This window comes from Neolamprologus multifasciatus, chromosome 3, assembly GCF_963576455.1.
Source record: "Neolamprologus multifasciatus chromosome 3, fNeoMul1.2, whole genome shotgun sequence".
NCBI lineage: Eukaryota > Metazoa > Chordata > Actinopteri > Cichliformes > Cichlidae > Neolamprologus > Neolamprologus multifasciatus.
In genome coordinates, this window is record NC_140441.1 from 15,009,717 (window position 1) to 15,034,271 (window position 24,555).

Here is a 24,555-nt window from a genome sequence, read left to right on the forward strand (position 1 = left end):
CGCTCACAGGTTCCAGTGATCTACCAGTGGAGCCGGAGCAACCAGAAGTTCATCCTGCAGGGTGAGATCCCCAACATGGAGGATGTAGTGGTTGTGAAACACTTCTGGATCAAGGAGGAGCTCTACCTGGCTATGACGCGGTATATCGGTGATTCCAAAGTTCTGCGTTGGGGCACTAAACAGTTTGCTGAGATCCAAGATTTGCCCCTCGAGGCTCCATGATTCTCCAGCCGTTCTCTTTCAAGGAACGTTACTATCTGGCTCTGGGAAGTGACTACACCTTCTCACAGATCTACCTGTGGGTAGAGTGCGCACACTGTGTCTGAGGAGGATGTGCGGAAGTGCTTCAGGAAGGTGAACACGCGCAAAGCTACTGGTCCGGACTGAATTCCCGGCCGAGTCCTTAATTCATGCGCGGCTCAGCTGGCTGGAGTGTTTACAACCATCTTCAACCTTTCCCTCTCTCTGTCTGTAGTCCCAGCCTGCTTCAAAATGGCCACCATCGTCCCTGTACCCAAATCCTCCACCATCTTTCATTATTATACCTTTCATTATTATATCTGGAGACTTTAATCATGCCACACTGGATTCTACTCTGGCTGCTTTTCACCAGTTTGTGAATTGTCCCACAAGGAGCAACAGGACAATTGACCTACTGTATGCTAATGTGAGAGATGCATACAGAGCCACCCCCCTCCCCCCACTAGGGAAGTCAGACCACAACCTGGTTTGCCTACAGCCACAATACACACCCCTCGTCCAAAGGCAGCCTGTCACAACACGCTCCATCAGGAGATGGACCCCAGAAAAGGAGGATGCTCTGAGAGACTGTTATGACACCACAGACTGGGACGTGCTTCTGAGCCCACATGGTGAGGACATAGAGGGGGCGACACACTGTCTTACAGACTACCTCAACTTTTGTGTGGACACGGTCGCCCCTGCTAAGACGGTACGGTGTTACCCTAATAACAAACCGTGGGTAACACAGGAAGTCAAAGCTGTCCTCAACATGAAGAAGAAGGCTTTCAGGGGCAAAGTGAAGGAGGAGATGAAAGCAGCACAGCGGGAGGTGAAACGCTGCCTGAGGGAAGCAAAGGACACCTACAGGAGGAAGGTGGAGCAGAAGTTGGAGAGGAACAATATGAGGGAGGTCTGGAATGGTGTGAAAACCATCACAGGCCACAACACCAAGAACAGCACAGTGGGGGGGACTGTGGAGAAGGCAAACGAACTCAACAACTTCTTCAACAGGTTTGACCAGCCCACAACCCCCCCACCCTCACCCTCACCTTTACTACAGAGCCCTCTCCCCACTCTCCTACCTCCCTTGCTTCCCCCCCTTCCTGACACTATGATGACACCCCCCTCCTCCAATCCCTCTCTCAGCAGCAGGACATCTCCCCCCCCCCCCCCCCTCCTTCCAATCATCTCCCAGTGTCACAGTGTATCAGGTCAGGAGATAACTGAGGAAGCTTCGCCCCAGGAAGGCAGCAGGTCCGGACAAGGTGTGTCCGAGGATGCTAAAGGCGTGTGCTGCTGAACTTGGGGAGCCGCTACAACGAGTCTTCAATCTCAGTCTGCGACTGGGGAGAGTGCCCGCCCTATGGAAGACATCCTGCATCGTCCCGGTCCCCAAAAGGAACCGGCCCAATGAGCTGAATGACTTCCGACCGGTGGCACTGACGTCACATCTTATGAAGACTCTAGAGCGGCTCTTCCTCAACCTCCTCCGACCACAGGTACAACATGCCCAGGACCCACTACAGTTCGCCTACAAGGCGGGTGTCGGAGTGGAGGATGCCATCCTGTACCTCCTGCATAGAGCCCACTCACACCTCGATGGGGGAAAAGGCACGGTCAGGATCCTGTTTCTTGACTTTTCCAGTGCCTTTAATACCATCCGGCCCTGTCTGCTCCAGGAGAAACTGAACAGGATGGAGGTGGACCCCTGCCTGGTGGCTTGGATCTCCGACTACCTCACCGACAGGCCACAGTACGTCAGGCTGAAGGACATCACGTCTGACACTGTGGTCAGCAGCACAGGAGCACCACAGGGAACTGTGCTGTCCCCTCTTCTCTTCACCCTGTACATCTCTGACTTCTGCTACAACTCTGAATTATGCCACATTCAGAAGTTTGCAGACGACACAGCCATCATGGGGTGTATCTGGGATGATCAGGAAGAGGAGTACAGAAGTCTGGTGAGGAACTTTGTCGCATGGAGTCACACAAACCACCTGCAACTCAACACCTCAAAGACTAAGGAACTGGTTGTGGACTTTGGGAGGTCCAGAGCAGGTCCACTGCCGGTTCAGATAGAGGGGGAGGAGGTGGAGGTGGTCAACAAGTACAAGTACCTCGGGCTGTGGGTGGACAACAAACTGGACTGGTCATGCAACACAGAGCACCTGTACAAAAAAGCCCAAAGCCGACTGTACTTCCTCAGGAGCCTGAGGTCTTTCAACATCTGCAGGAAGCTCCTGAGGATGTTTTACCAGTCGGTAGTTGCTGGAGTACTGTTTTATGCTGTGGTGTGCTGGGGGAGCAGCACAGCAAAGAAGGACTCATCCAGGCTGGAGAAACTGATCAGGAAGGCTGGCTCTGTGGTCGGCATGAAGCTGGACACTCTGGTGTCAGTGGCAGAGAAAAGGACACTAAAGAAACTGCTGGACATTATGGACGATGCTGGGCATCCTCTGCACACGGCCATAAACAACCAGAAGAGTCTGTTCAGCGACAGGTTGCTTCTCCCAAAGACAAGAACCAACAGACTTAAAAACTCCTTTGTCCCACACGCCATCAGACTGTTTAACTCCTCTCTGGAGGGGAGAGGGAGGGGAAACAGGAGGACAAAGGAGGGGGGAACAACTAAGCTGTAGTGCCTCTTCTCTTCACTGTGCAATACCTTTTGTGCAATACTTTTTGTTAATAATCAGCAGTGCAATAGACTCCATACTTGAAATGTGCAATTCACTTGTATTTTTATTTTTATTTTTATTCCTATTTATTCTATTTATCCCCTTTGTATATTTTATCTATATATGTCTTTGTATTTATATATGTGTGTATATATATATATATAATATTCTTAACTCTGTAACTTCTGTCGGTGCTGTGCTTTTTGGAAAACAAATTTCCCAGAGGAACCCACCCGAGGGATTAATAAAGTTTTATCTAATCTCTTATCTATCTAATCTCCTCATTAAACGACTGGCGACCTGTAGCCCTGACCCCCATCGTAAGCAAATGCTTCGAGAAGCTTGTCAGGGACTTCATCTGCTCTGCACTACCCGACTCACTGGACCCTCTACAGTTCGCATACCGCCACAACAGGTCCACTGATGATGCCATAGCCCTGACACTACATACTGCCCTGTCACACCTGGAGAAAAGAGACACGTATGTGAGAATGCTGTTTGTAGACTACAGCTCAGCATTCAACACCATCGTTCCCTCGAAGCTGGACAGGAAACTGCAGGATCTAGGACTGAGTAGCTCCCTCTGCAGCTGGATCCTTAACTTCCTGTCTGACAGACTCCAAGTGGTCAGACTAGGCAGCATCACCTCATCCCCCATCACACTGAACACTGGTGCACCACAGGGGTGTGTACTGAGCCCTCTCCTGTACTCACTCTACATCTATGACTGCACAGCCACTAACAACTCCAACATCATTGTGAAGTTTGCGGACGACACTACAGTGGTGGGTCTTATCACCAACGGTGATGAGACGGCCTACAGGGAGGAGGTCAGCGCCCTGACCCACTGGTGTCAAGACAAACATCTCACCCTCAACGTCGCAAAGACAAAGGAGTTGATAGTGGACTCCCGGAGTCAGAGAGTGCAGAGAAGTACAGAGAAGTACACACCCCCATCACCATCAACGGCGCTGCTGTGGAGACTGTGGCTTCCTTGGTGTACATCTGGCTGAGGATCTTACGTGGTCAGTACACATAAACAAAACAGTGAAGAAGGCGCAGCAGCGCCCCTTCTTTCTCAGGAGACTGAAAAGATTTGGCATGAGCCCCCGCATCCTCAGGACCTTCTATCGCTGTGCCTTGAGAGCATCCTCACTGGATGCATCACCACCTGGTATGGCAACAGCACCGCTTACAACCGCAAAGCTCTCCAGAGAGTAGTGCGATGTTCTGAACGGATAATTGGAGGTGAGCTTCCCTCCCTCCAAGACATCTACAGGAAGCGGTGCCTGAGGAAAGCGGGGAGGATCATCAAGGACTCCAGTCACCCCAGCCATAAACTGTTCAGACTACTTCCATCAGGAAGGAGGTTCTGCAGTATCCGGTCCCGAACCAGCAGACTGAGAGAAGCTTTTTCCATCAGGCCATCAGACTGCTGAACACGTCATAGACACCTCACCCTTATTACTGGAACTTCAACATTATGCACTACATACTGTACATTAATGCCACTGTTTTGCACATGTCTCAACCAACTCTGTATATTTTTATATATTTTATTTTATTGTTTACTCTATTTAATTTGTAAAATATGTATACACACACACACATGTAGAAAAACATATTTAGTATCCGGTCGTTAAATCTGACGTCACTAGCCGTGTCTGGGCCTAAACTCCGCTGCAGGTCCATATATCAAACGATCACTATGGCATTACTGAGAGTTGAAAAACTGTCTAAAGTCTTTCATCTTTAATAAAATGATCAGTGTTCTGCTCTACCAGGTGTAACAATTGAGTTTAAAATCCAGGCATCCATGAAAACGGAATTTATGACATTTAACGGAGTTAGAAGTTAGCAGGAAGTTAGCTCGCTAGCTTCTATCTAAATACAATATAGCATGTCCTGACTGCGGGATTTTGGAAACAAATTAAAACGTACAGCTCTGTTATCACTTCCAACATAAATGAAGACAGAAAACTAAACAGCAGTGACGTTTGTAGGGTTGCTGAAGTTTGGCTAGCTGGTATATAATGATGTGCTACGTGACCGCTAGCGACAAGGCTATGTTAGCATAAACAAGCTAACTTTTTTCCACTCAATAAAAGTTAACGTGAATGTTCTCGGTGGTCAGGAGCAAATGTAATCGCATGGCAGGATGCTGTAAAAGGACCAACATGAGAACGACTGAGATAATCCATCCACAATACGAGGTTAGTCATTCATATACTGCTGCATGGGCTGGGCTGTAGTTACATCCTGAAGTTTTAAAAACTGAGCTTAAATAAATGATTAGCGGTAATAAAAGCCGAGGGAGGTCAACAGTGATCACTGACTGTTTTAGGAGCTTTTGGAGATCAAATAGAAGTAAATACAAAACATTAAACATATTAACAACACAAAAGCCATACTAAACGCAGACTACTTTAGGCCCGGAATTAGGATTCACTCACGTCATCACTTAACGACCGGATACACATCCAGTAATGCATATACTATTATATATTGTACATATATTTATTAGTCTCAGATTTAGCCATTTTTATATTTTGAATGTTTTACGTTATTATATTTTTGCACAACTCTGTTGCTTGTGAAGCTCACACACAAGAATTTAACTCACATGTACTGTACCAGTGTACCTGCACATGTGATGTTACAATAAATGTGATTTGATTTGATTTGATACACGCAGATCTTTGAGCACATCATCATCGACCTGAGCTTGTGAGGGGCTGTGCCTTATTGTTCCGTCTGAAATCAAATGTCTTCCACTTGAAAGACAAATTCAAGAAGGAAACAAAAGAGAAAGGACCTTATAAACTGTTAAATATCCACACCTTCATAGTTTTCACTCACAAAGTAGAGCAGGGTCAAGATGTATCGTGACATGGATCCTCAGACTTTCTGAAGTACTACCCTTTCATAACTACTTCTATTCTCTTGAAAATACCACTGAAGTTTATGACGGGTTAAAAAAAGAGACCTTTAATTGAATCTGTTTGGATTTATCTGTTTTTTGTGTAATATCTTTCTCTCAGTAGTTTTATGCAGCTAAAAATACATCAGGACCTGAATGAACGTAACAAATTTATTCTGATTTGTGGTGACTGATGATGGATTGAATGATTTTGCCACCTACCTGTATCCTCATACCCTGTGGTAACATACAGTACCTTGCCTTATCAACAGTGGGGTCTTTTGTTTGACCTGTGTTTAGATGATGTCATGGAAAATAAATCTCCTGATATGTTTAAAAAAACAGTTTTGCCCAATTAACAATTTTTTTTTTTGTACTAACATCTGAGGTCAGAAGAATCAGAGGCCAAATTTGTATGACCACAAGGAAGGAAAATAAATGTACATGCTTTCAAATTTTTATTCTGCTTTTGGAAATGCTGAATGTTGACAAGCTCCAAATGTACATAAACCAAGGATTGTAATGTCACCACCTGTTTGAATGGACCTTTGCACTTACAAAACTCAAATGTTACTGCAGCCTGCAAGAGCATGACATTCAAAAAAGGGTGTTTGCCAAATTCTTTTTCGATAAACCTAACAAAGACTAAAAGTGCTTCTAGGTTAACAATATGCAAGCGTTACAATTCTTTTGTATGACTTTGTTTTAAGGCTAATGAATGTTCCTCTTAAAAATATGATGTAATGTCAAAATAAATCTGTGAAAACACGACTTCTGAATGTGTTTTGTATTGACTGATAATCAGGATTATGGTTATAATTCAAGTTTATTTGTGTCACTGTAGTGATTAATCCCTGACACTGATCATTAAAAAGAAAACTTCCCTTCTTTCCCTAAAACCCCCAAAACAGACATTATGATTGTAAAGTTGCACAAAGAAAGAAGAAACATTCAGTACTGTCTGGTGTTTGAATGGTCACAGATCCAAAAGTGTAAAACCTGATAATGTGCAGTCTGTATGCAATCTAACCAGCACTAAAATCTCACCATTATATTCTGCCGTTCACATGTCAGTATTTCAGACACTCAAACACTTAAAGACCTCAAACCCACTGTCAAATATGCTGGTTCAAGTGTGGGGATTTGAGCTTCTTCTGCAGACACAAGCAATAAAGCACCTTGCAGTCAACAAACTCCTCTGTATGCCAAAGTTTTTTAGAGTCAAATGTGAGGCTGTCTGTCCGAAAGATAAAGCTTCTTCTAAATTAGGCCATGCAACAGGATAATGACCCCAAGCTCAGCAGCAAATCTACAGCATGGACGTCCAGACCTCAACCTGACTGAAATGCTGTGTATAAAGGAATGCTTGCAAATGTCATTGATTTGAAGTTATTGCTGCTAACTGCTGGTTCTGTTAACGACTCAATCATAGAATGATTACGATATCAAACTAAAACAAATGCCTGAATCCTAAATTGTGGATATCCTATTGTGGTGATCTAAAATGTAACACTAAATGTGATTAAAACACGAATAATCTGGACTCCTGGGCTGAACGACCGCGAGGATCACCAGCCCGAGGAAAACACAAAATACACATGACTCTGTGACAAAGACAATTCATTCTTGAATGAAGACGTTGATAAGACACATTTAAAATGCAGCCAATTGTGTTTATTATTAAAGTTTTGGGGAAATAGAAGGGGGGGTGGGTGGGTGGGGGGAATGGTAAAGGAAAGGGATAGGGGAGAGAAAACCCCAACAATCCCCTCTGAGCAAGCACTAGGTGCGACAGTGGATAGGAAAAACTCCCTTTGAAGGAAGAAACCTATGACAGAACCAGGCTCTAGAGGGGGCAGTCAACTGTCGGGACTGGTTGGGGGGTGAGGGTGAAAAGAGAGGGAGAGGGGGGGAGGGAGATGGGACAGGTGTTACGAGTTCACGGGAGCTAGGGGAGGGAGAGGTGTCAAGGTGTCAGGAGAGAGGGAGAGGGCAGGAGAGGGGAGGTCAAAATTACGATGGAACAGAGGTGGAGGAAGACGAGGTGACATCAGCAGTGGAAAAAGTAGAAAGAGAAGAAAAAGCAGGAGTGTCCTTCCTCCAGAAGAAGCGGAAGCGTTTCTTCTTCTTTTCCAGGAGCTTTTCCACGAGAACCTTTTTCTCTAGGATCAGGGTTCTCAGCTGATCGATTGTTTCGGTATTCTCCTTCTCAAGTCTCCTGCATGTTTTCTCCACTTCTTCTAATTTGGCTTGTTTGTCTTTGAGCCTTTCTTTCAACTCTTTAGATGTTTCCTCCTGCATTACCTTTGCCTCCTGCATCTCTGTATAACGCTCTTGTAATTTGTTGTGAGTGTCTTCTAACTGCTGACTTTTCCTCTCGGTTTCTTGAAGTTTGCACTGCAGGTCTTCATTTGTTTTCTTGAGTTGCTGCTTCAGCAGCTGCACCTCAGTGTTTTTGCACTTCAAGGTGTTTGAAAGTTCCTCGAGTTTGGTGTTTTTTGTCAACATGTCATTGAGCTGACTCTGCATCACTGAGCACTGTTTTTGCAGTTTCTCCTTCTCTCCTTCCATCTCAGTTGCTTTGTAGTTCATTTTCTTGTAAAGTTCTTGCAGCTTTTGGTTTTCTCTCTCAAAGTCCAGGAGTAAACGTTTGTCTTCTTTCTGCTTTATGTCCTGTTGTTCTTTCTCTTGAAGCAGCTCTTGATATTTCTGCTTGTGCACTGCAGTTTTATCAAGTTTTACTTCCAGGACTCTGCATTTTTCCTCCATGCTTTGGAGTTGGCACTGCATGTCTCTCTGGTTTATTTCCAGTTGTTCTTTTTCTTGAAGAATCTGGTCATTTCTTTGCAGTGCTTCATCAAGCTTTGTTTTCAGCTCGCTTTCAAGCTTGCTTTCTTTCTGTTTGATCGGTTGTTGCTTTCTCTCTTGAAGCAATGCTTTGTATTTTATCCCCAAGTTTTGGAGTTCTATTTCCTGTCGTTTGTTCTCTTGGAGGATTTCTGTATTTTTTTGCAGAGCTTCATCAAGCTTTAATTGCAGCTCTCGATCCTTTTTGTCTTTGTCTTTCTCATTTTTCTTCTGCTGGAGGATTTCTTTGAGTTTTTCTATTGCTTTATCAAGCTTTGCTTTGAGCTCAAAGTTCCTTCCACGCACGTCTAGGAGTTCCACTTCTTTCTCCTTCTGAATATCTTCCTTTTCAAGAAGCTGTCTGAACAATTTATCTACTTCAGCAGTCTTTCTCTCATTTTCTTCTCTGAGGAAGATAATCTCCTTTTGTTGTTTAAAACAACACTCTGCCTGGGCCGGGTGTTGCTTGTTGTGCTTGTTCATGAGATTTTCCTCATGCATTTCTTCCAAGCACATCTTCTGAACTTGAATATTGTCTTCTTGAGCCAGAAGAGAAGAGCTGGGCTTTACTTTTTCTTTTCTTGTGTGTTGTTTCAGAGACATGTTGGAAAGTGTAAAAAGTCGCTCTGAAAAGGATCCAATTGTTTTGAAAGGTTTCTCTCTCGAACGTTTCAATGCTGCGAACATAAATGCTGCGAACAACGAACTAAAAGTTCTTGCTTCTCACCTCTACTTAAGGGTTTTAGGATCAAAGGATCAAAGTGGTGGTAAGATTCTAAATGGGTGTGATGTCACGATTCTGGAAGCCAAAGAGGTTGTCACATGACATCCCCCCGCCCCCCACAAGACTTATGATGTGTTGCTAACATTTTGGTTGTTGTGATGATTCAAATTTGTTCACTAAACTTTATCAAATGAACATGTGTTGACATAAGCATATATTTGGATCTCATATCTTCTTATTAAATGTAGCTAATGTCCAATAAACTGAACTCTGGGACTTACCTAACACTAATATTTCATATACAGTGGGGCAAAAAAGTATTTAGTCAGCCACCGATTGTGCAAGTTCCCCCACTTAAAATGATGACAGAGGTCAGTAATTTGCACCAGAGGTACACTTCAACCGTGAGAGACAGAATGTGAAAAAAAAATCCATGAATTCACATGGTAGGATTTGTAAAGAATTTATTCGTAAATCAGGGTGGAAAATAAGTATTTGGTCACCTCAAACAAGGAAAATCCCTGGCTCTCACAGACCTGTAACATCTTCTGTAAGAAGCTTTTCTGTCCCCCACTCGTTACCTGTATGAATGGCACCTGTTTGACCTCATCATCTGTATAAAAGACACCTGTCCACAGCCTCAACCAGTCAGACTCCAAACTCCGCCATGGCCAAGACCAAAGAGCTTTCGAAGGACACCAGGAAAAGAATTGTAGACCTGCACCAGACTGGGAAGAGTGAATCTACAATAGGCAAGCAGCTTGGTGTGAAAAAATCAACTGTGGGAGCAATCATCAGAAAATGGAAGACATACAAGACCACTGATAATCTCCCTCGATCTGGGGCTCCACGCAAGATCTCATCCCGTGGGGTCAAAATGATCATGAGAACGGTGAGCAAAGATCCCAGAACCACACGGGGGGACCTGGTGAATGACCTGCAGAGAGCTGGGACCAAAGTAACAAAGGTCACCATCAGTAACACACTACAACGGCAGGGAATCAAATCCCGCAGTGCCAGACGTGTTCCGCTGCTGAAGCCAGTGCATGTCCAGGCCCGTCTGAAGTTTGCCAGAGAGCACATGGATGATACAGCAGAGGATTGGGAGAATGTCATGTGGTCAGATGAAACCAAAGTAGAACTTTTTGGTATAAACTCAACTTGTCGTGTTTGGAGGAAGAAGAATACTGAGTTGCATCCCAAGAACACCATACCTACTGTGAAGCATGGGGGTGGAAACATCATGCTATGGGGCTGTTTTTCTGCCAAGGGGACAGGACGACTGATCCGTGTTAAGGACAGAATGAATGGGGCCAAGTATCGTGAGATTTTGAGCCAAAACCTCAACATGTTACAGTAGTAATCTGATTACTGGGAAAAAAGTAATCAGATTACAGTAGTAATCTGATTACTGGAAAAAAAGTAATCAGATTACAGTAGTTATCTGATTACTGGAAAAAAGTAATCAGATTACAGTAGTAATCTGATTACTGGAAAAAAGTAATCAGATTACAGTAGTAATCTGATTACTGGGGAAAAAGTAATCAGATTACAGAAGTAATCTGATTACTGGGGAAAAAGTAATCAGATTACAGTAGTAATCTGATTACTGGGAAAAAAGTAATCAGATTACAGTAGTAATCTGATTACTGGGAAAAAAGTGGAAAAAAGTAATCAGATTACAGTAACATGTTGCTGTAATCTGATTACTTGGAAAAAAGTAATCAGATTACAGTAACATGTTGCTGTAATCTGATTACTTGGAAAAAAAGTAATCAGATTACAGTAACATGTTGCTGTAATCTGATTACTTCTTCAAGTAACAAGTAAATTAAGGGATTACTATTGCAAAAAAGTAATAAGATTACTGTTACTTTACCGTAAGTACTCTTCATTACTGCATTACTAAACTGTCGTGATTTTGTTTGTGAGAGTGTCTCATGACAATGACGTACGAGCGGCGTCCGTGGCAGCAACAGACGTGTGCAGATCAACAATGGATAATGTGGAGTGCAGGAGAGAGGACGACCGTGCAGCATTCACAGCGTGGAAGTACTGACATTGGTTTGAGTTCGGTTCTGTAAAAAGTGTCAAAAACATTAGCGTCTGCTGTGCACTCTGCATGGGAAGAAAACTTTGTACAGCGAAAAATAAAACACCGAGCGCGCTGCCACGGTGAAATTCACAGAGAAACCCCCGGATCCCCCCACTGACATGACCGCTGCAGCACTGGGCAAACCTTCACTAATGGGGGTGGAAACATCATGCTATGGGGCTGTTTTTCTGCCAAGGGGACAGGACGACTGATCCGTGTTAAGGACAGAATGAATGGGGCCAAGTATCGTGAGATTTTGAGCCAAAACCTCCTTCCATCAGTGAGAACTTTGAAGATGAAACGAGGCTGGGTCTTCCAACATGACAATGATCCAAAACACACCGCCCGGGCAACAAAGGAGTGGCTCCGTAAGAAGCATTTGAAAGTCCTGGAGTGGCCTAGCCAGTCTCCAGACCTCAACCCCATAGAAAATCTGTGGCGGGAGTTGAAAGTCCGTGTTGCTCGGCGACAGCCCCAAAACATCACTGCTCTTGAGAAGATCTGCATGGAGGAATGGGCCAAAATACCAGCTACTGTGTGTGCAAACCTGGTAAAGACCTATAGTAAACGTTTGACCTCTGTTATTGCCAACAAAGGTTATGTTACAAAGTATTGAGTTGTATTTTTGTTATTGACCAAATACTTATTTTCCACCCTGATTTACGAATAAATTCTTTACAAATCCTACCATGTGAATTCATGGATTTTTTTTTCACATTCTGTCTCTCACAGTTGAAGTGTACCTCTGGTGCAAATTACTGACCTCTGTCATCATTTTAAGTGGGGGAACTTGCACAATCGGTGGCTGACTAAATACTTTTTTGCCCCACTGTATTACTTCAACTCACTAATTTAATTAAAGGGTTTTGTATTAAATTATAACGGAATAAAAAACCACAATGCACATGTGCAAATAACAGTAGCCAGCTGCTGCCACAAGACGGTGATGAATTAAAGGTTCACAGAGAGATCTCTTTACTTTGGGACATTTAAACAATGTGTATTATTACATTTGATTAAACAAGCACTGCTTTTCCTCTAGGCTTGTAAAACTCTTTCAAAGTTTCTCTTTTCAGTCTTTTTTCAGTCCAGTCTTTGTACCAAAAAGTTATCTCATGAAACTGGATGAATGGAGGACAAAAGAAGATGTTTCAGACCTAAACCCCCACTATCTACACCAGCTGAATAGCATCTGAAAATCACATCTTTAACAGACAGACAAAGTCCAGCAAAGTCTCCACACAGGACCTGAGAGATGCATCTGAACCTTCAGTTCACTCCAAGATCACACATGTGCAGGAGAACTGAGTGCTGCTGTCAGATTTAAAAGTGCTTTAAACATGATGATACTGTTTTTGTTAAACAGCAGAATAGGTTTATACAGTATCAAAAAGTGGTGAAATAAATATCTCTAAATCTACTAAATGTAGACTTTTAAATTTTGGAGAGTTTAGTATTACAGCTGCTGATTAAACAATAGAGACAGATGTGTAGTAAAACTTTTATTTAGTGTTTCAAGTCAAAATCAAACAGAGCAGAGATACAGAGAAAGTCTTTTGATGAAAAAAGAAGATACTGAACGATGAGTTTCCCCTAATCATGTGTGTGCAGCTGGGTGAACGAGGCTGTGTCGAGTGTTCAGACTGAGTAGAAATGCACCGTGCTTCTCCATTTACATCCTTTAGATCCAATCTTGACTCTTTTGCCCACTAAAATAATAAATCAGTACTTTTTTCTATATGTAATATAATCTAAAGCACCCACAGTAACATTTTCCACCATACGACTGCACTCTAAGGTCAGCACGGTGGTGCAGTGGTTGGTACTGTTGCCTCACAGCAAGAAGGTCGTGCATGTGAATCTGCTGGCTGCTGTTTGCATGTTGTGTTCTCTGAGGGTGCTCCGGCTCCCTCTCACAGTCCAACAACTTGCTTTTTTAGGTTAATTGTTGATTCTTTTGGGAATTACAATCATCTATTGGGAATGTGATCATGAGTGGTGAACTGTAAAGTGTGTACCCTGAGTTTTACCTTGTGAAAGCTGGGATAGTCTTCAAGCCATCTCCAGCAACCTTTAAGTGCTTAAGAGGAAGGAAGAAGGAAAGGAAGGAAGGATAAGGAAGGAAGGAAGGATAACTACAGTTTATGATCTCAGCTGTGATTATTAAAGGTTTGTGCTTTCTAGACATTCCCAGTAATAGAAAGAGCAGAGGGGTGTGATACTTCATCACGGCCAGAGAGAGGCACTGTGGAACCATCAAACAGAAGACCCCAGTGCTGATGAGGCAACATGCTGTACATGGTGGCAACAGGTGGCAAACTCATCTGATCCATCCTCAGGCGCCCCAAATGGCTCTGATTGGTTCTTTGTGATTTCTGACAGCTCAAAAGCCGGCCTCTCCACCCTCTACAAGTGGAATGATAATGGCTTTTATTCGTACCAGTCACTGCACGAGTGGTACCGCGACACGGATGTAGAGTTTCTCGACTTGGATGGGAAAGCTCACCTTATTTTAGCGAGCCGCTCACAGGTTCCAGTGATCTACCAGTGGAGCCGGAGCAACCAGAAGTTCATCCTGCAGGGTGAGATCCCCAACATGGAGGATGTAGTGGTTGTGAAACACTTCCGGATTGAGGAGGAGCTCTACCTGGCTATGACGCGGTATATTGGTGATTCCAAAGTTCTGCGTTGGGGCACCAAACAGTTTGCTGAGATCCAAGCTTTGCCCTCTCGAGGCTCCATGATTCTCCAGCCGTTCTCTTTCAAGGAACGTTACTATCTGGCTCTGGGAAGCGACTACACCTTCTCACAGATCTACCTGTGGGACAAGGACAACAAAATCTTTGACCGCTTTAAGGAGGTGTACATCCAAGCCCCACGCTCTTTCACCGTGGTATCTACCGACCGCAGGGACTTTATTTTTTCCTCGAGTTTCATGGGAAACACGCAGATCTTTGAGCACATCATCATCGACCTGAGCTTGTGAGGGGCTGTGCCTTATTGTCCCGTCTGAAATCAAATGTCTTCCACTTGAAAGACAAATTCAAGAAGGAAACAAAAGAGAAAGGACCTTATAAACTGTTAAATATCCACACCTTCATAGTTTTCACTCACAAAGTAGAGCGGGGTCAAGATGTATCGTGACTATTTCTCAATGGCCTTGCACTCATGGATCCTCAGACTTTCTGAAGTACTACCCTTTCATAACTACTACTATTCTCTTAAAAATACCACTGAAGTTTATGACGGGTTAAAAAAGAGACATTTAATTGAATCTATTTGGATTTATCTGTTTTTTGTTTAATATCTTTCTCTCAGTAGTTTTATGCAGCTAAAAATACATCAGGACCTGAATGAACGTAACAAATTTATTCTGATTTGTGGTGACTGATGATGGATTGATTGATTTTTGCCACCTACCTGTATCCTCATACCCTGTGGTAACGTACAGTACCTTGCCTTATCAACACTGGGGTCTTTTGTTTGATGGTTACACAGCGCCTCCTTCTGGCCGGGATGAAGTACCACACCCCTCTACTCTTTCCATTACAGGGAATGTCTAGAAAGCACAAACCTTTAATTAACTTAGCTGAGATCATAGAGTGTAGCTGTTTGTTGGAAGGTGTCTTTGTAGATGCTGTAGATTATAATGTATAGAGTAGGAAGCAGTGGTTTGTTGTTACAGTTAGTAAAATATCCAGGACTTGACCTTATACAAATTCATTAACGGAGAATCAACATTTAGATACAGCTTCTAGATCTGCTGTAATATAAGTACAGAGAAACTTTATCAGTATTGCAAAGGAGCTGTGTTTAGATGGTGTCAGGGAAAATAAACCTCCTGATATGTTTAAAAAAAAACAGTTTTGTTCAATTAACAATAATATTTTTTTTACTAACATCTGAAGTCAGAAGCATCAGAGGCCAAATTTGTATGACCACAAGGAAGGAAAATAAATGTACATGTAAATATATCTTCAAGCTTTCAAATTTTTATTCTGTTTTTGGAAATGCTGAATGTTGACAAGCTCCAAAATGTACATAAACCAAGGATTGTAATGTCACCACCTGTTTGAATGGACCTTTGCACTTACAAAACTCAAATGTTACTGCAGCCTGCAAGAGCATGACATTCAAAAAAGGGTGTTTGCCAAATTCTTTTTCGATAAACCTAACAAAGACAAAAAGTGCTTCTAGGTTAACAATATGCAAGCGTTACAATTCTTTTGTATGATTTTGTTTAAGCCTAATGAATGTTCCTCTTAGAAATATGATGTAATGTCAAAATAAATCTGTGAAAACACGACTTCTGAATGTGTTTTGTGTTGACTTATAATCAGGATTATGGTTATAATTCAAGTTTATTTGTGTCACTGTAGTGATTAATCCCTGACACTGATCATTAAAAATAAAACTTCCCTTCTTTCCCTAAAAACCCCCAAAACCCAAAAATGGACATTATGATTGTAAAGTTGCACAAAGAAAGAAGAAACATTCAGTACTGTCTGGTGTTTGAATGGTCACAGATCCAAAAGAGTAAAACCTGATAATGTGCAGTCTGTATGCAATCTAACCAGCACTAAAATCTCACCATTATATTCTGCCGTTCACATGTCAGTATTTCAGACACTCAAACACTTAAAGACCTCAAACCCACTGTCAAATATGGTGGTTCAAGTGTGGGGATTTGAGCTTCTTCTGCAGACACAAGCAATAAAGCACCTTGCAGTCAACGAACTCCTCTGTATGCCAAAGTTTTTTAGAGTCAAATGTGAGGCTGTCTGTCCGACAGATAAAGCTTCTTCTAAATTAGGCCATGCAACAGGATAATGACCCCAAGCTCAGCAGCAAATCTACAGCATGGACGTCCAGACCTCAACCTGACTGAAATGCTGTGTATAAAGGAATGCTTGCAAATGTCATTGATTTGAAGTTATTGCTGCTAACTGCTGGTTCTGTTAACGACTCAATCATAGAATGATTACGATATCAAACTAAAACAAATGCCTGAATCCTAAATTGTGGATATCCTATTGTGGTGATCTAAAATGTAACACTAAATGTGATTAAAACACGAATAATCTGGACTCCTGGGCTGAACGACCGCGAGGATCACCAGCCCGAGGAAAACACAAAATACACATGACTCTGTGACAAAGACAATTCATTCTTGAATGAAGACGTTGATCAGACACATTTAAAATGCAGCCAATTGTGTTTATTATTAAAGTTTTGGGGAAATAGAAGGGGGTGGGGGGGGGGGGGTGGGGAGGGGGGAATGGTAAAGGAAAGGGATAGGGGAGAGAAAACCCCAACAATCCCCTCTGAGCAAGCACTAGGTGCGACAGTGGATAGGAAAAACTCCCTTTGAAGGAAGAAACCTATGACAGAACCAGGCTCTAGAGGGGGCAGTCAACTGTCGGGACTGGTTGGGGGGTGAGGGTGAAAAGAGAGGGAGAGGGGGGGAGGGAGATGGGACAGGTGTTAGGAGTTCAAGGGAGCTAGGGGAGGGAGAGGTGTCAAGGTGTCAGGAGAGGGGAGGTCAAAATTACGATGGAACAGAGGTGGAGGAAGACGAGGTGACATCAGCAGTGGAAAAAGTAGAAAGAGAAGAAAAAGCAGGAGTGTCCTTCCTCCAGAAGAAGCGGAAGCGTTTCTTCTTCTTTTCCAGGAGCTTTTCCACGAGAACCTTTTTCTCTAGGATCAGGGTTCTCAGCTGATCGATTGTTTCGGTATTCTCCTTCTCAAGTCTCCTGCATGTTTTCTCCACTTCTTCTAATTCGGCTTGTTTGTCTTTGAGCCTTTCTTTCAACTCTTTAGATGTTTCCTCCTGCATTTCTTTTGCCTCCTGCATCTCTGTATAACGCTCTTGTAATTTGTTGTGAGTGTCTTCTAACTGCTGACTTTTCCTCTCGGTTTCTTGAAGTTTGCACTGCAGGTCTTCATTTGTTTTCTTGAGTTGCTGCTTTAGCAGCTGCACCTCAGTGTTTTTGCACTTCAAGATGTTTGAAAGTTTCTCGAGTTTGGTGTTTTTTGTCAGCATGTCATTGAGCTGACTCTGCATCACTGAGCACTGTTTTTGCAGTTTCTCCTTCTCTCCTTCCATCTCAGTTGCTTTGTTGTTCATTTTCTTGTAAAGTTCTTGCAGGTTTTGGTTTTCTCTCTCAAAGTCCAGGAGTAAACGTTTGTCTTCTGTCTGCTTTATGTCCTGTTGTTCTTTCTCTTGAAGCAGCTCTTGATATTTCTGCTTGTGCACTGCAGTTTTATCACGTTTTACTTCCAGGACTCTGCATTTTTCCTCCATGCTTTGGAGTTGGCACCGCATGTCTCTCTGGTTTATTTCCAGTTGTTCTTTTTCTTGAAGAATCTGGTCATTTCTTTGCAGTGCTTTATCAAGCTTTGTTTTCAGCTCGCTTTCAAGCTTGCTTTCTTTCTGTTTGATCGGTTGTTGCTTTCTCTCTTGAAGCAATGCTTTGTATTTTATCCCCAAGTTTTGGAGTTCTATTTCCTGTCGTTTGTTCTCTTGGAGGATTTCTGTATTTTTTTGCAGAGCTTCATCAAGCTTTAATTGCAGCTCTCGATCCTTTTTGTCCTTGTCTTTCTCATTTTTCTTCTGCTGGAGGATTTCTTTGAGTTTTTCTATTGCTTTATCAAGCTTTGCTTTGAGCTCAAAGTTCCTTCCACGCACGTCTAGGAGTTCTATTTCTTTCTCCTTCTGAATATCTTCCTTTTTAAGAAGCTGGCTGAACAATTTATCTACTTCAGCAGTCTTTCTCTCATTTTCTTCTCTGAGGAAGATAATCTCCTTTCGTTGTTTAAAACAACTCTCTGCCTGGGCCGGGTGTTGCTTGTTGTGCTTGTTCATGAGATTTTCCTCATGCATTTCTTCCAAGCACATCTTCTGAACTTGAATATTGTCTTCTTGAGCCAGAAGAGAAGAGCTGGGCTTTACTTTTTCTTTTCTTGTGTGTTTTTTTCAGAGACATGTTGGAAAGTGTAAAAAGTCGCTCTGAAAAGGATCCAATTGTTTTGAAAGGTTTCTCTCTCGAACGTTTCAATGCTGCGAACATAAATGCTGCAAACAACGAACTAAAAGTTGCTACTTCTCACCTCTACTTAAGGGTTTTAGGATCAAAGGATCAAAGGATCAAAGTGGTGGTAAGATTCTAAATGGGTGTGATGTCACGATTCTGGAAGCCAAAGAGGTTGTCACATGACATTCCCCCCGCCCCCCACATGACTTGTGATGTGTTGCTAACATTTTGGTTGTTGTGATGATTCAAATTTGTTCAGTAAACTTCATCAAATGAACATGTGTTGACATAAGCATATATTTGGATGTCATATCTTCTTATTAAATGTAGCTAATGTCCAATAAACTGAACTCTGGGACTTACCTAACACTAATATTTCATATATTACTTCAACTCACTAATTTAATTAAAGGGTTTTGTATTAAATTATAACGGAATAAAAAAACACAATGCACATGTGCAAATAACAGTAGCCAGCTGCTGCCACAAGAGGGTGATGAATTAAAGGTTCACAGAGAGATCTCTTTACTTTGGGACATTTAAACAATGTGTATTATTACATTTGATTAAAAAAGCACTGCTTTTCCTCCAGGCTTGTAAAACTCTTTCAAAGTTTCTCTTTTCAGTCGTTTTCAGTCCAGTCCTTGTACCAAAAAGTTATCTCATGAAACTGGATGAATGGAGGACAAAAGAAGATGTTTCAGACCTAAACCCCCACTATCTACACCAGCTGAATAGCATCTGAAAATCACATCTTTAACAGACAGACAAAGTCCAGCAAAGTCTCCACACAGGACCTGAGAGATGCATCTGAACCTTCAGTTCACTCCAAGATCACACATGTGCAGGAGAACTGAGTGCTGCTGTCAGATTTAAAAGTGCTTTAAACATGATGATACTGTCTTTGTTAAACAGCAGAATAGGTTTATAAAGTATCATTAACAAAAAGTGGTGAAATAAATATCTCTAAATCTACTAAATGTAGACTTTTAAATTTTGGACAGTTTAGTATTACAGCTGCTGATTAAACAATAGAGACAGATGTGTAGTAAAACTTTTATTTAGTGTTTCAAGTCAAAAACAAACAGAGCAGAGATACAGAGAAAGTCTTTTGATGAAAAAAAGAAGATACTGAACGTTGAGTTTCCCCTAATCATGTGTGTGCAGCTGGGTGAACGAGGCTGTGTCGAGTGTTCAGACTGAGTAGAAATGCACTGTGCTTCTCCATTTACATCCTTTAGATCCAATCTTGACTCTTTCGCCCACTAAAATAATAAATCAGTACTTTTTTCTGTATGTAATATAATCTAAAGCATCCACAGTAACATTTTCCACCATACGACTGCACTCTAAGGTCAGCACGGTGGTGCAGTGGTTGGTACTGTTGCCTCACAGCAAGAAGGTCGTGCATGTGAATCTGCTGGCTGCTGTTTGCATGTTGTGTTCTCTGAGGGTGCTCCGGCTCCCTCTCACAGTCCAACAACTTGCTTTTTTAGGTTAATTGTTGATTCTTTTGGGAAATACAATCATCTATTGGGAATGTGATCATGAGTGGTGAACTGTAAAGTGTGTACCCTGAGTTTTACCTTGTGAAAGCTGGGATAGTCTTCAAGCCATCTCCAGCAACCCTTAAGTGCTTAAGAGGAAGGAAGAAGGAAAGGAAGGAAGGATAAGAAAGGAAGGAAGGATAACTACAGTTTATGATCTCAGCTGTGATTATTAAAGGTTTGTGCTTTCTAGACATTCCCAGTAATAGAAAGAGCAGAGGGGTGTGATACTTCATCACGGCCAGAGAGAGGCACTGTGGAACCATCAAACAGAAGACCCCAGTGCTGATGAGGCAACATGCTGTACATGGTGGCAACAGGTGGCAAACTCATCTGATCCATCCTCAGGCGCCCCAAATGGCTCTGATTGGTTCTTTGTGATTGCTGACAGCTCAAAAGCCGGCCTCTCCACCCTCTACAAGTGGAATGATAATGGCTTTTATTCGTACCAGTCACTGCACGAGTGGTACCGCGACACGGATGTAGAGTTTCTCGACTTGGATGGGAAAGCTCACCTTATTTTAGCGAGCCGCTCACAGGTTCCAGTGATCTACCAGTGGAGCCGGAGCAACCAGAAGTTCATCCTGCAGGGTGAGATCCCCAACATGGAGGATGTAGTGGTTGTGAAACACTTCCGGATCAAGGAGGAGCACTACATGGCTATGACGCGGTATATCGGTGATTCCAAAGTTCTGCATTGGGGCACCAAACAGTTTGCTGAGATCCAAGCTTTGCCCCTCGAGGCTCCATGATTCTCCAGCCGTTCTCTTTCAAGGAACGTTACTATCTGGCTCTGGGAAGTGACTACACCTTCTCACAGATCTACCTGTGGGTAGAGTGCGCACACTGTATCTGAGGAGGATGTGCGAAAGTGCTTCAGGAAGGTGAGCGTGCGCAAAGCTTCTGGTCTGGACGGGATTCCCAGCCGAGTCCTTAATTCATGCGCGGCTCAGCTGGCTGAAGTGTTTACACACATCTTCAACCTTTCCCTCTCTCTGTCTGTAGTCCCAGCCTGCTTCAAAATGGCCACCATCCTCCCTGTACCCAAATCCTCCACCATCTCCTCATTAAACGACTGGCGACCTGTAGCCCTGACCCCCAATGTAAGCAAATGCTTCGAGAAGCTTGTCAGGGACTTCATCTGCTCTGCACTACCTGACTCACTGGACCCTCTACAGTTCGCATACCGCCACAACAGGTCCACTGATGATGCCATAGCCCTGACACTACATACTGCCCTGTCACACCTGGAGAAGAGAGACACGTATGTGAGAATGCTGTTTGTAGACTACAGCTCAGCATTCAACACCATCGTTCCCTCGAAGCTGGACAGGAAACTGCAGGATCTAGGACTGAGCAGCTCCCTCTGCAGCTGGATCCTTAACTTCCTGTCTGACAGATTCCAAGTGGTCAGACTAGGCAGCATCACCTCATCCCCCATCACACTGAACACTGGTGCACCACAGGGGTGTGTATGTGCCCTCTCCTGTACTCACTCTACATCTATGACTGCACAGCCACTAACAACTCCAACATCATTGTGAAGTTTGTGGACGACACTACAGTGGTGGGTCTTATCACCAACGGTGATGAGACGGCCTACAGGGAGGAGGTCAGCGCCCTGACCCACTGGTGTCAAGACAACCATCTCACCCTCAACGTCGCAAAGACAAAGGAGTTGATAGTGGACTTCCGGAGGTGCAGAGAAGTACAGAGAAGTACACACCCCATCACCATCAACGGCGCTGCTGTGGAGACTGTGGCTTCCTTGGTGTACATCTGGCTGAGGATCTTATGTGGTCAGTACACATAAACAAAACAGTGAAGAAAACAGTCAGGAGACTGAAAAGATTTGGCATGAGCCCCCGCAACCTCAGGACCTTCTATCGCTGTGCCTTGAGAGCATCCTCACTGGATGCATCACCACCTGTTATGGCAACAGCACCGCTTACAACCGCAAAGCTCTCCAGAGAGTAGTGCGATGTTCTGAACAGATAATTGGAGGTGAGCTTCCCTCCCTCCAAGACATCTACAGGAAGCGGTGCCTGAGGAAAGCGGGGAGGATCATCAAGGACTCCAGTCACCCCAGCCATAAACTGTTCAGACTACTTCCATCAGGAAGGAGGTTCTGCAGTATCCGGTCCCGAACCAGCAGACTGAGTGAGAGAAGCTTTTTCCATCAGGCCATCAGACTGCTGAACACGTCATAGACACCTCACCCTTATTACTGGAACTTCAACATTATGCACTACATACTGTACATTAATGCCACTGTTTTGCACATGTCTCAACCAACTCTGTATATTTTTATATATTTTATTTTATTGTTTACTCTATTTAATTTGTAAAATATGTATACACACACACACATGTAGAAAAACATATTTAGTATCCGGTCGTTAAGTCTGACGTCACTAGCCGTGTCTGGGCCTAAACTCCGCTGCAGGTCCATATATCAAACGATCACTATGGCATTACTGAGAGTTGAAAAACTGTCTAAAGTCTTTCATCTTTAATAAAATGATCAGCGTTCTGCTCTACCAAGTGTAACAATTGAGTTTAACATCCAGGCATCCATGAAAACGGAATTTATGACATTTAACGGAGTTAGAAGTTAGCAGGAAGTTAGCTCGCTAGCTTCTATCTAAATACAATATAGCATGTCCTGACTGCGGGGTTTTGGAAACAAATTAAAACGTACAGCTCTGTTATCACTTCCAACATAAATGAAGACAGAAAACTAAACAGCAGTGACGTTTGTAGGGATACTGAAGTTTGGCTAGCTGGTATATAATGATGTGCTACGTGACCGCTAGCGACAAGGCTATGTTAGCATAATATAAACAAGCTACCTTTTTTCCCACTCGATAAAAGTTAACGTGAGTGTTCTCGTGGTCAGGAACAAATGTAATCGCATGGCAGGATGCTGTAAAAGGACCAAACTTCAGCCAGGAGAACAACTGAGATAATCCATCCACAATACGAGGTTAGTCATTCATATACTGCTGCATGGGCTGGGCTGTAGTTACATCCTAAAGTTTCAAAAACTGAGCTTAAATAAATGATTAGCAGTAATAACAGCCGAGGGAGGTCAACAGTGATCACTGACTGTTTTAGGAGCTTTTTGAGATTAAATAGAAGAAAATACAAAACATTAAACATGTTAACAACACAAAAGCCATATTAAACGCAGACTACTTTAGGCCCGGAAGTAGGATTCACTCACGTCATCACTTAACGACCGGATACACATCCAGTAATGCATATACTATTATATATTGTACATATATTTATTAGTCTCAGATTTAGCCATTCTTATATTTTGCTTGTTTTATGTTATTGTATTTTTGCACAACTCTGTTGCTTGTAAAGCTCACTCACATGTACTGTACCAGTGTACCTGCACATATGATGTTACAATAAAAGTGATTTGATTTGATTTGATACACGCAGATCTTTGAGCACATCATCATCGACCTGAGCTTGTGAGGGGCTGTGCCTTATTGTTCCGTCTGAAATCAAATGTCTTCCACTTGAAAGACAAATTCAAGAAGGAAACAAAAGAGAAAGGACCTTATAAACTGTTAAATATCCACACCTTCATAGTTTTCACTCACAAAGTAGAGCGGGGTCAAGATGTATCGTGACTATTTCTCAATGGCCTTGCACTCATGGATCCTCAGACTTTCTGAAGTACTACCCTTTCATAACTACTTCTATTCTCTTGAAAATACCACTGACGTTTATGACGGGTTAAAAAAGAGACATTTAATTGAATCTATTTGGATTTATCTGTTTTTTGTTTAATATCTTTCTCTCAGTAGTTTTATGCAGCTAAAATTACATCAGGACCTGAATGAATGTAACAAATTTATTCTGATTTGTGGTGACTGATGATGGATTGAATGATTTTGCCACCTACCTGTATCCTCATACCCTGTGGTAACATACAGTACCTTGCCTTATCAACAGTGGGGTCTTTTGTTTGACCTGTGTTTAGATGATGTCATGGAAAATAAATCTCCTGATATGTTTAAAAAAACAGTTTTGCCCAATTAACAATTTTTTTTTTTTACTAACATCTGAGGTCAGAAGAATCAGAGGCCAAATTTGTATGACCACAAGGAAGGAAAATAAATGTACATGTAAATATATCTTCAAGCTTTCAAATTTTTATTCTGCTTTTGGAAATGCTGAATGTTGACAAGCTCCAAATGTACATAAACCAAGGATTGTAATGTCACCACCTGTTTGAATGGACCTTTGCACTTACAAAACTCAAATGTTACTGCAGCCTGCAAGAGCATGACATTCAAAAAAGGGTGTTTGCCAAATTCTTTTTCGATAAACCTAACAAAGACTAAAATTGCTTCTAGGTTAACAATATGCAAGCGTTACAATTCTTTTGTATGACTTTGTTTTAAGGCTAATGAATGTTCCTCTTAAAAATATGATGTAATGTCAAAA

At 42.6% G+C, this 24,555-nt stretch overlaps 2 protein-coding genes and 1 pseudogene across 2 annotated transcripts; 2 read left to right on the top strand and 1 right to left on the bottom strand.

Annotated features, from left to right (window-relative positions):
- Nucleotides 1-218: 218 nt before the first annotated feature.
- LOC146521767 (uncharacterized) lies at nucleotides 219-1,543 on the top strand. Its single transcript, XM_085154102.1, has 2 exons — nucleotides 219-302; nucleotides 476-1,543. Exons 1-2 carry the CDS (start codon nucleotides 219-221, stop codon nucleotides 1,541-1,543), a joined length of 1,152 nt encoding a protein of 383 aa, XP_085010228.1.
- A 5,950-nt stretch (nucleotides 1,544-7,493) lies between these two features.
- On the bottom strand, nucleotides 7,494-9,551 carry LOC146521768 (uncharacterized). Its single transcript, XM_085155512.1, has one exon. It carries the CDS (start codon nucleotides 9,373-9,375, stop codon nucleotides 7,855-7,857), a length of 1,521 nt encoding a protein of 506 aa, XP_085011638.1. The 5' UTR covers nucleotides 9,376-9,551; the 3' UTR covers nucleotides 7,494-7,854.
- A 1,864-nt stretch (nucleotides 9,552-11,415) lies between these two features.
- On the top strand, nucleotides 11,416-16,162 carry LOC146521769 (leucine-rich repeat LGI family member 2 pseudogene; annotated as a pseudogene).
- The last annotated feature ends 8,393 nt before the right edge of the window (nucleotides 16,163-24,555 follow it).

Excerpts from the sequence above, each read along its gene's own strand:
- LOC146521768 (XM_085155512.1), bottom strand. The coding sequence starts at position 9,375 with ATGTTCGCAGCATTGAAACGTTCGAGAGAGAAACCTTTCAAAACAATT.
- LOC146521767 (XM_085154102.1), top strand. The coding sequence starts at position 219 with ATGATTCTCCAGCCGTTCTCTTTCAAGGAACGTTACTATCTGGCTCTG. Across the intron at positions 303-475 it reads TCTCACAGATCTACCTGTGG|TCCCAGCCTGCTTCAAAATG; the intron begins GTAGAGTGCGCA and ends CTCTGTCTGTAG.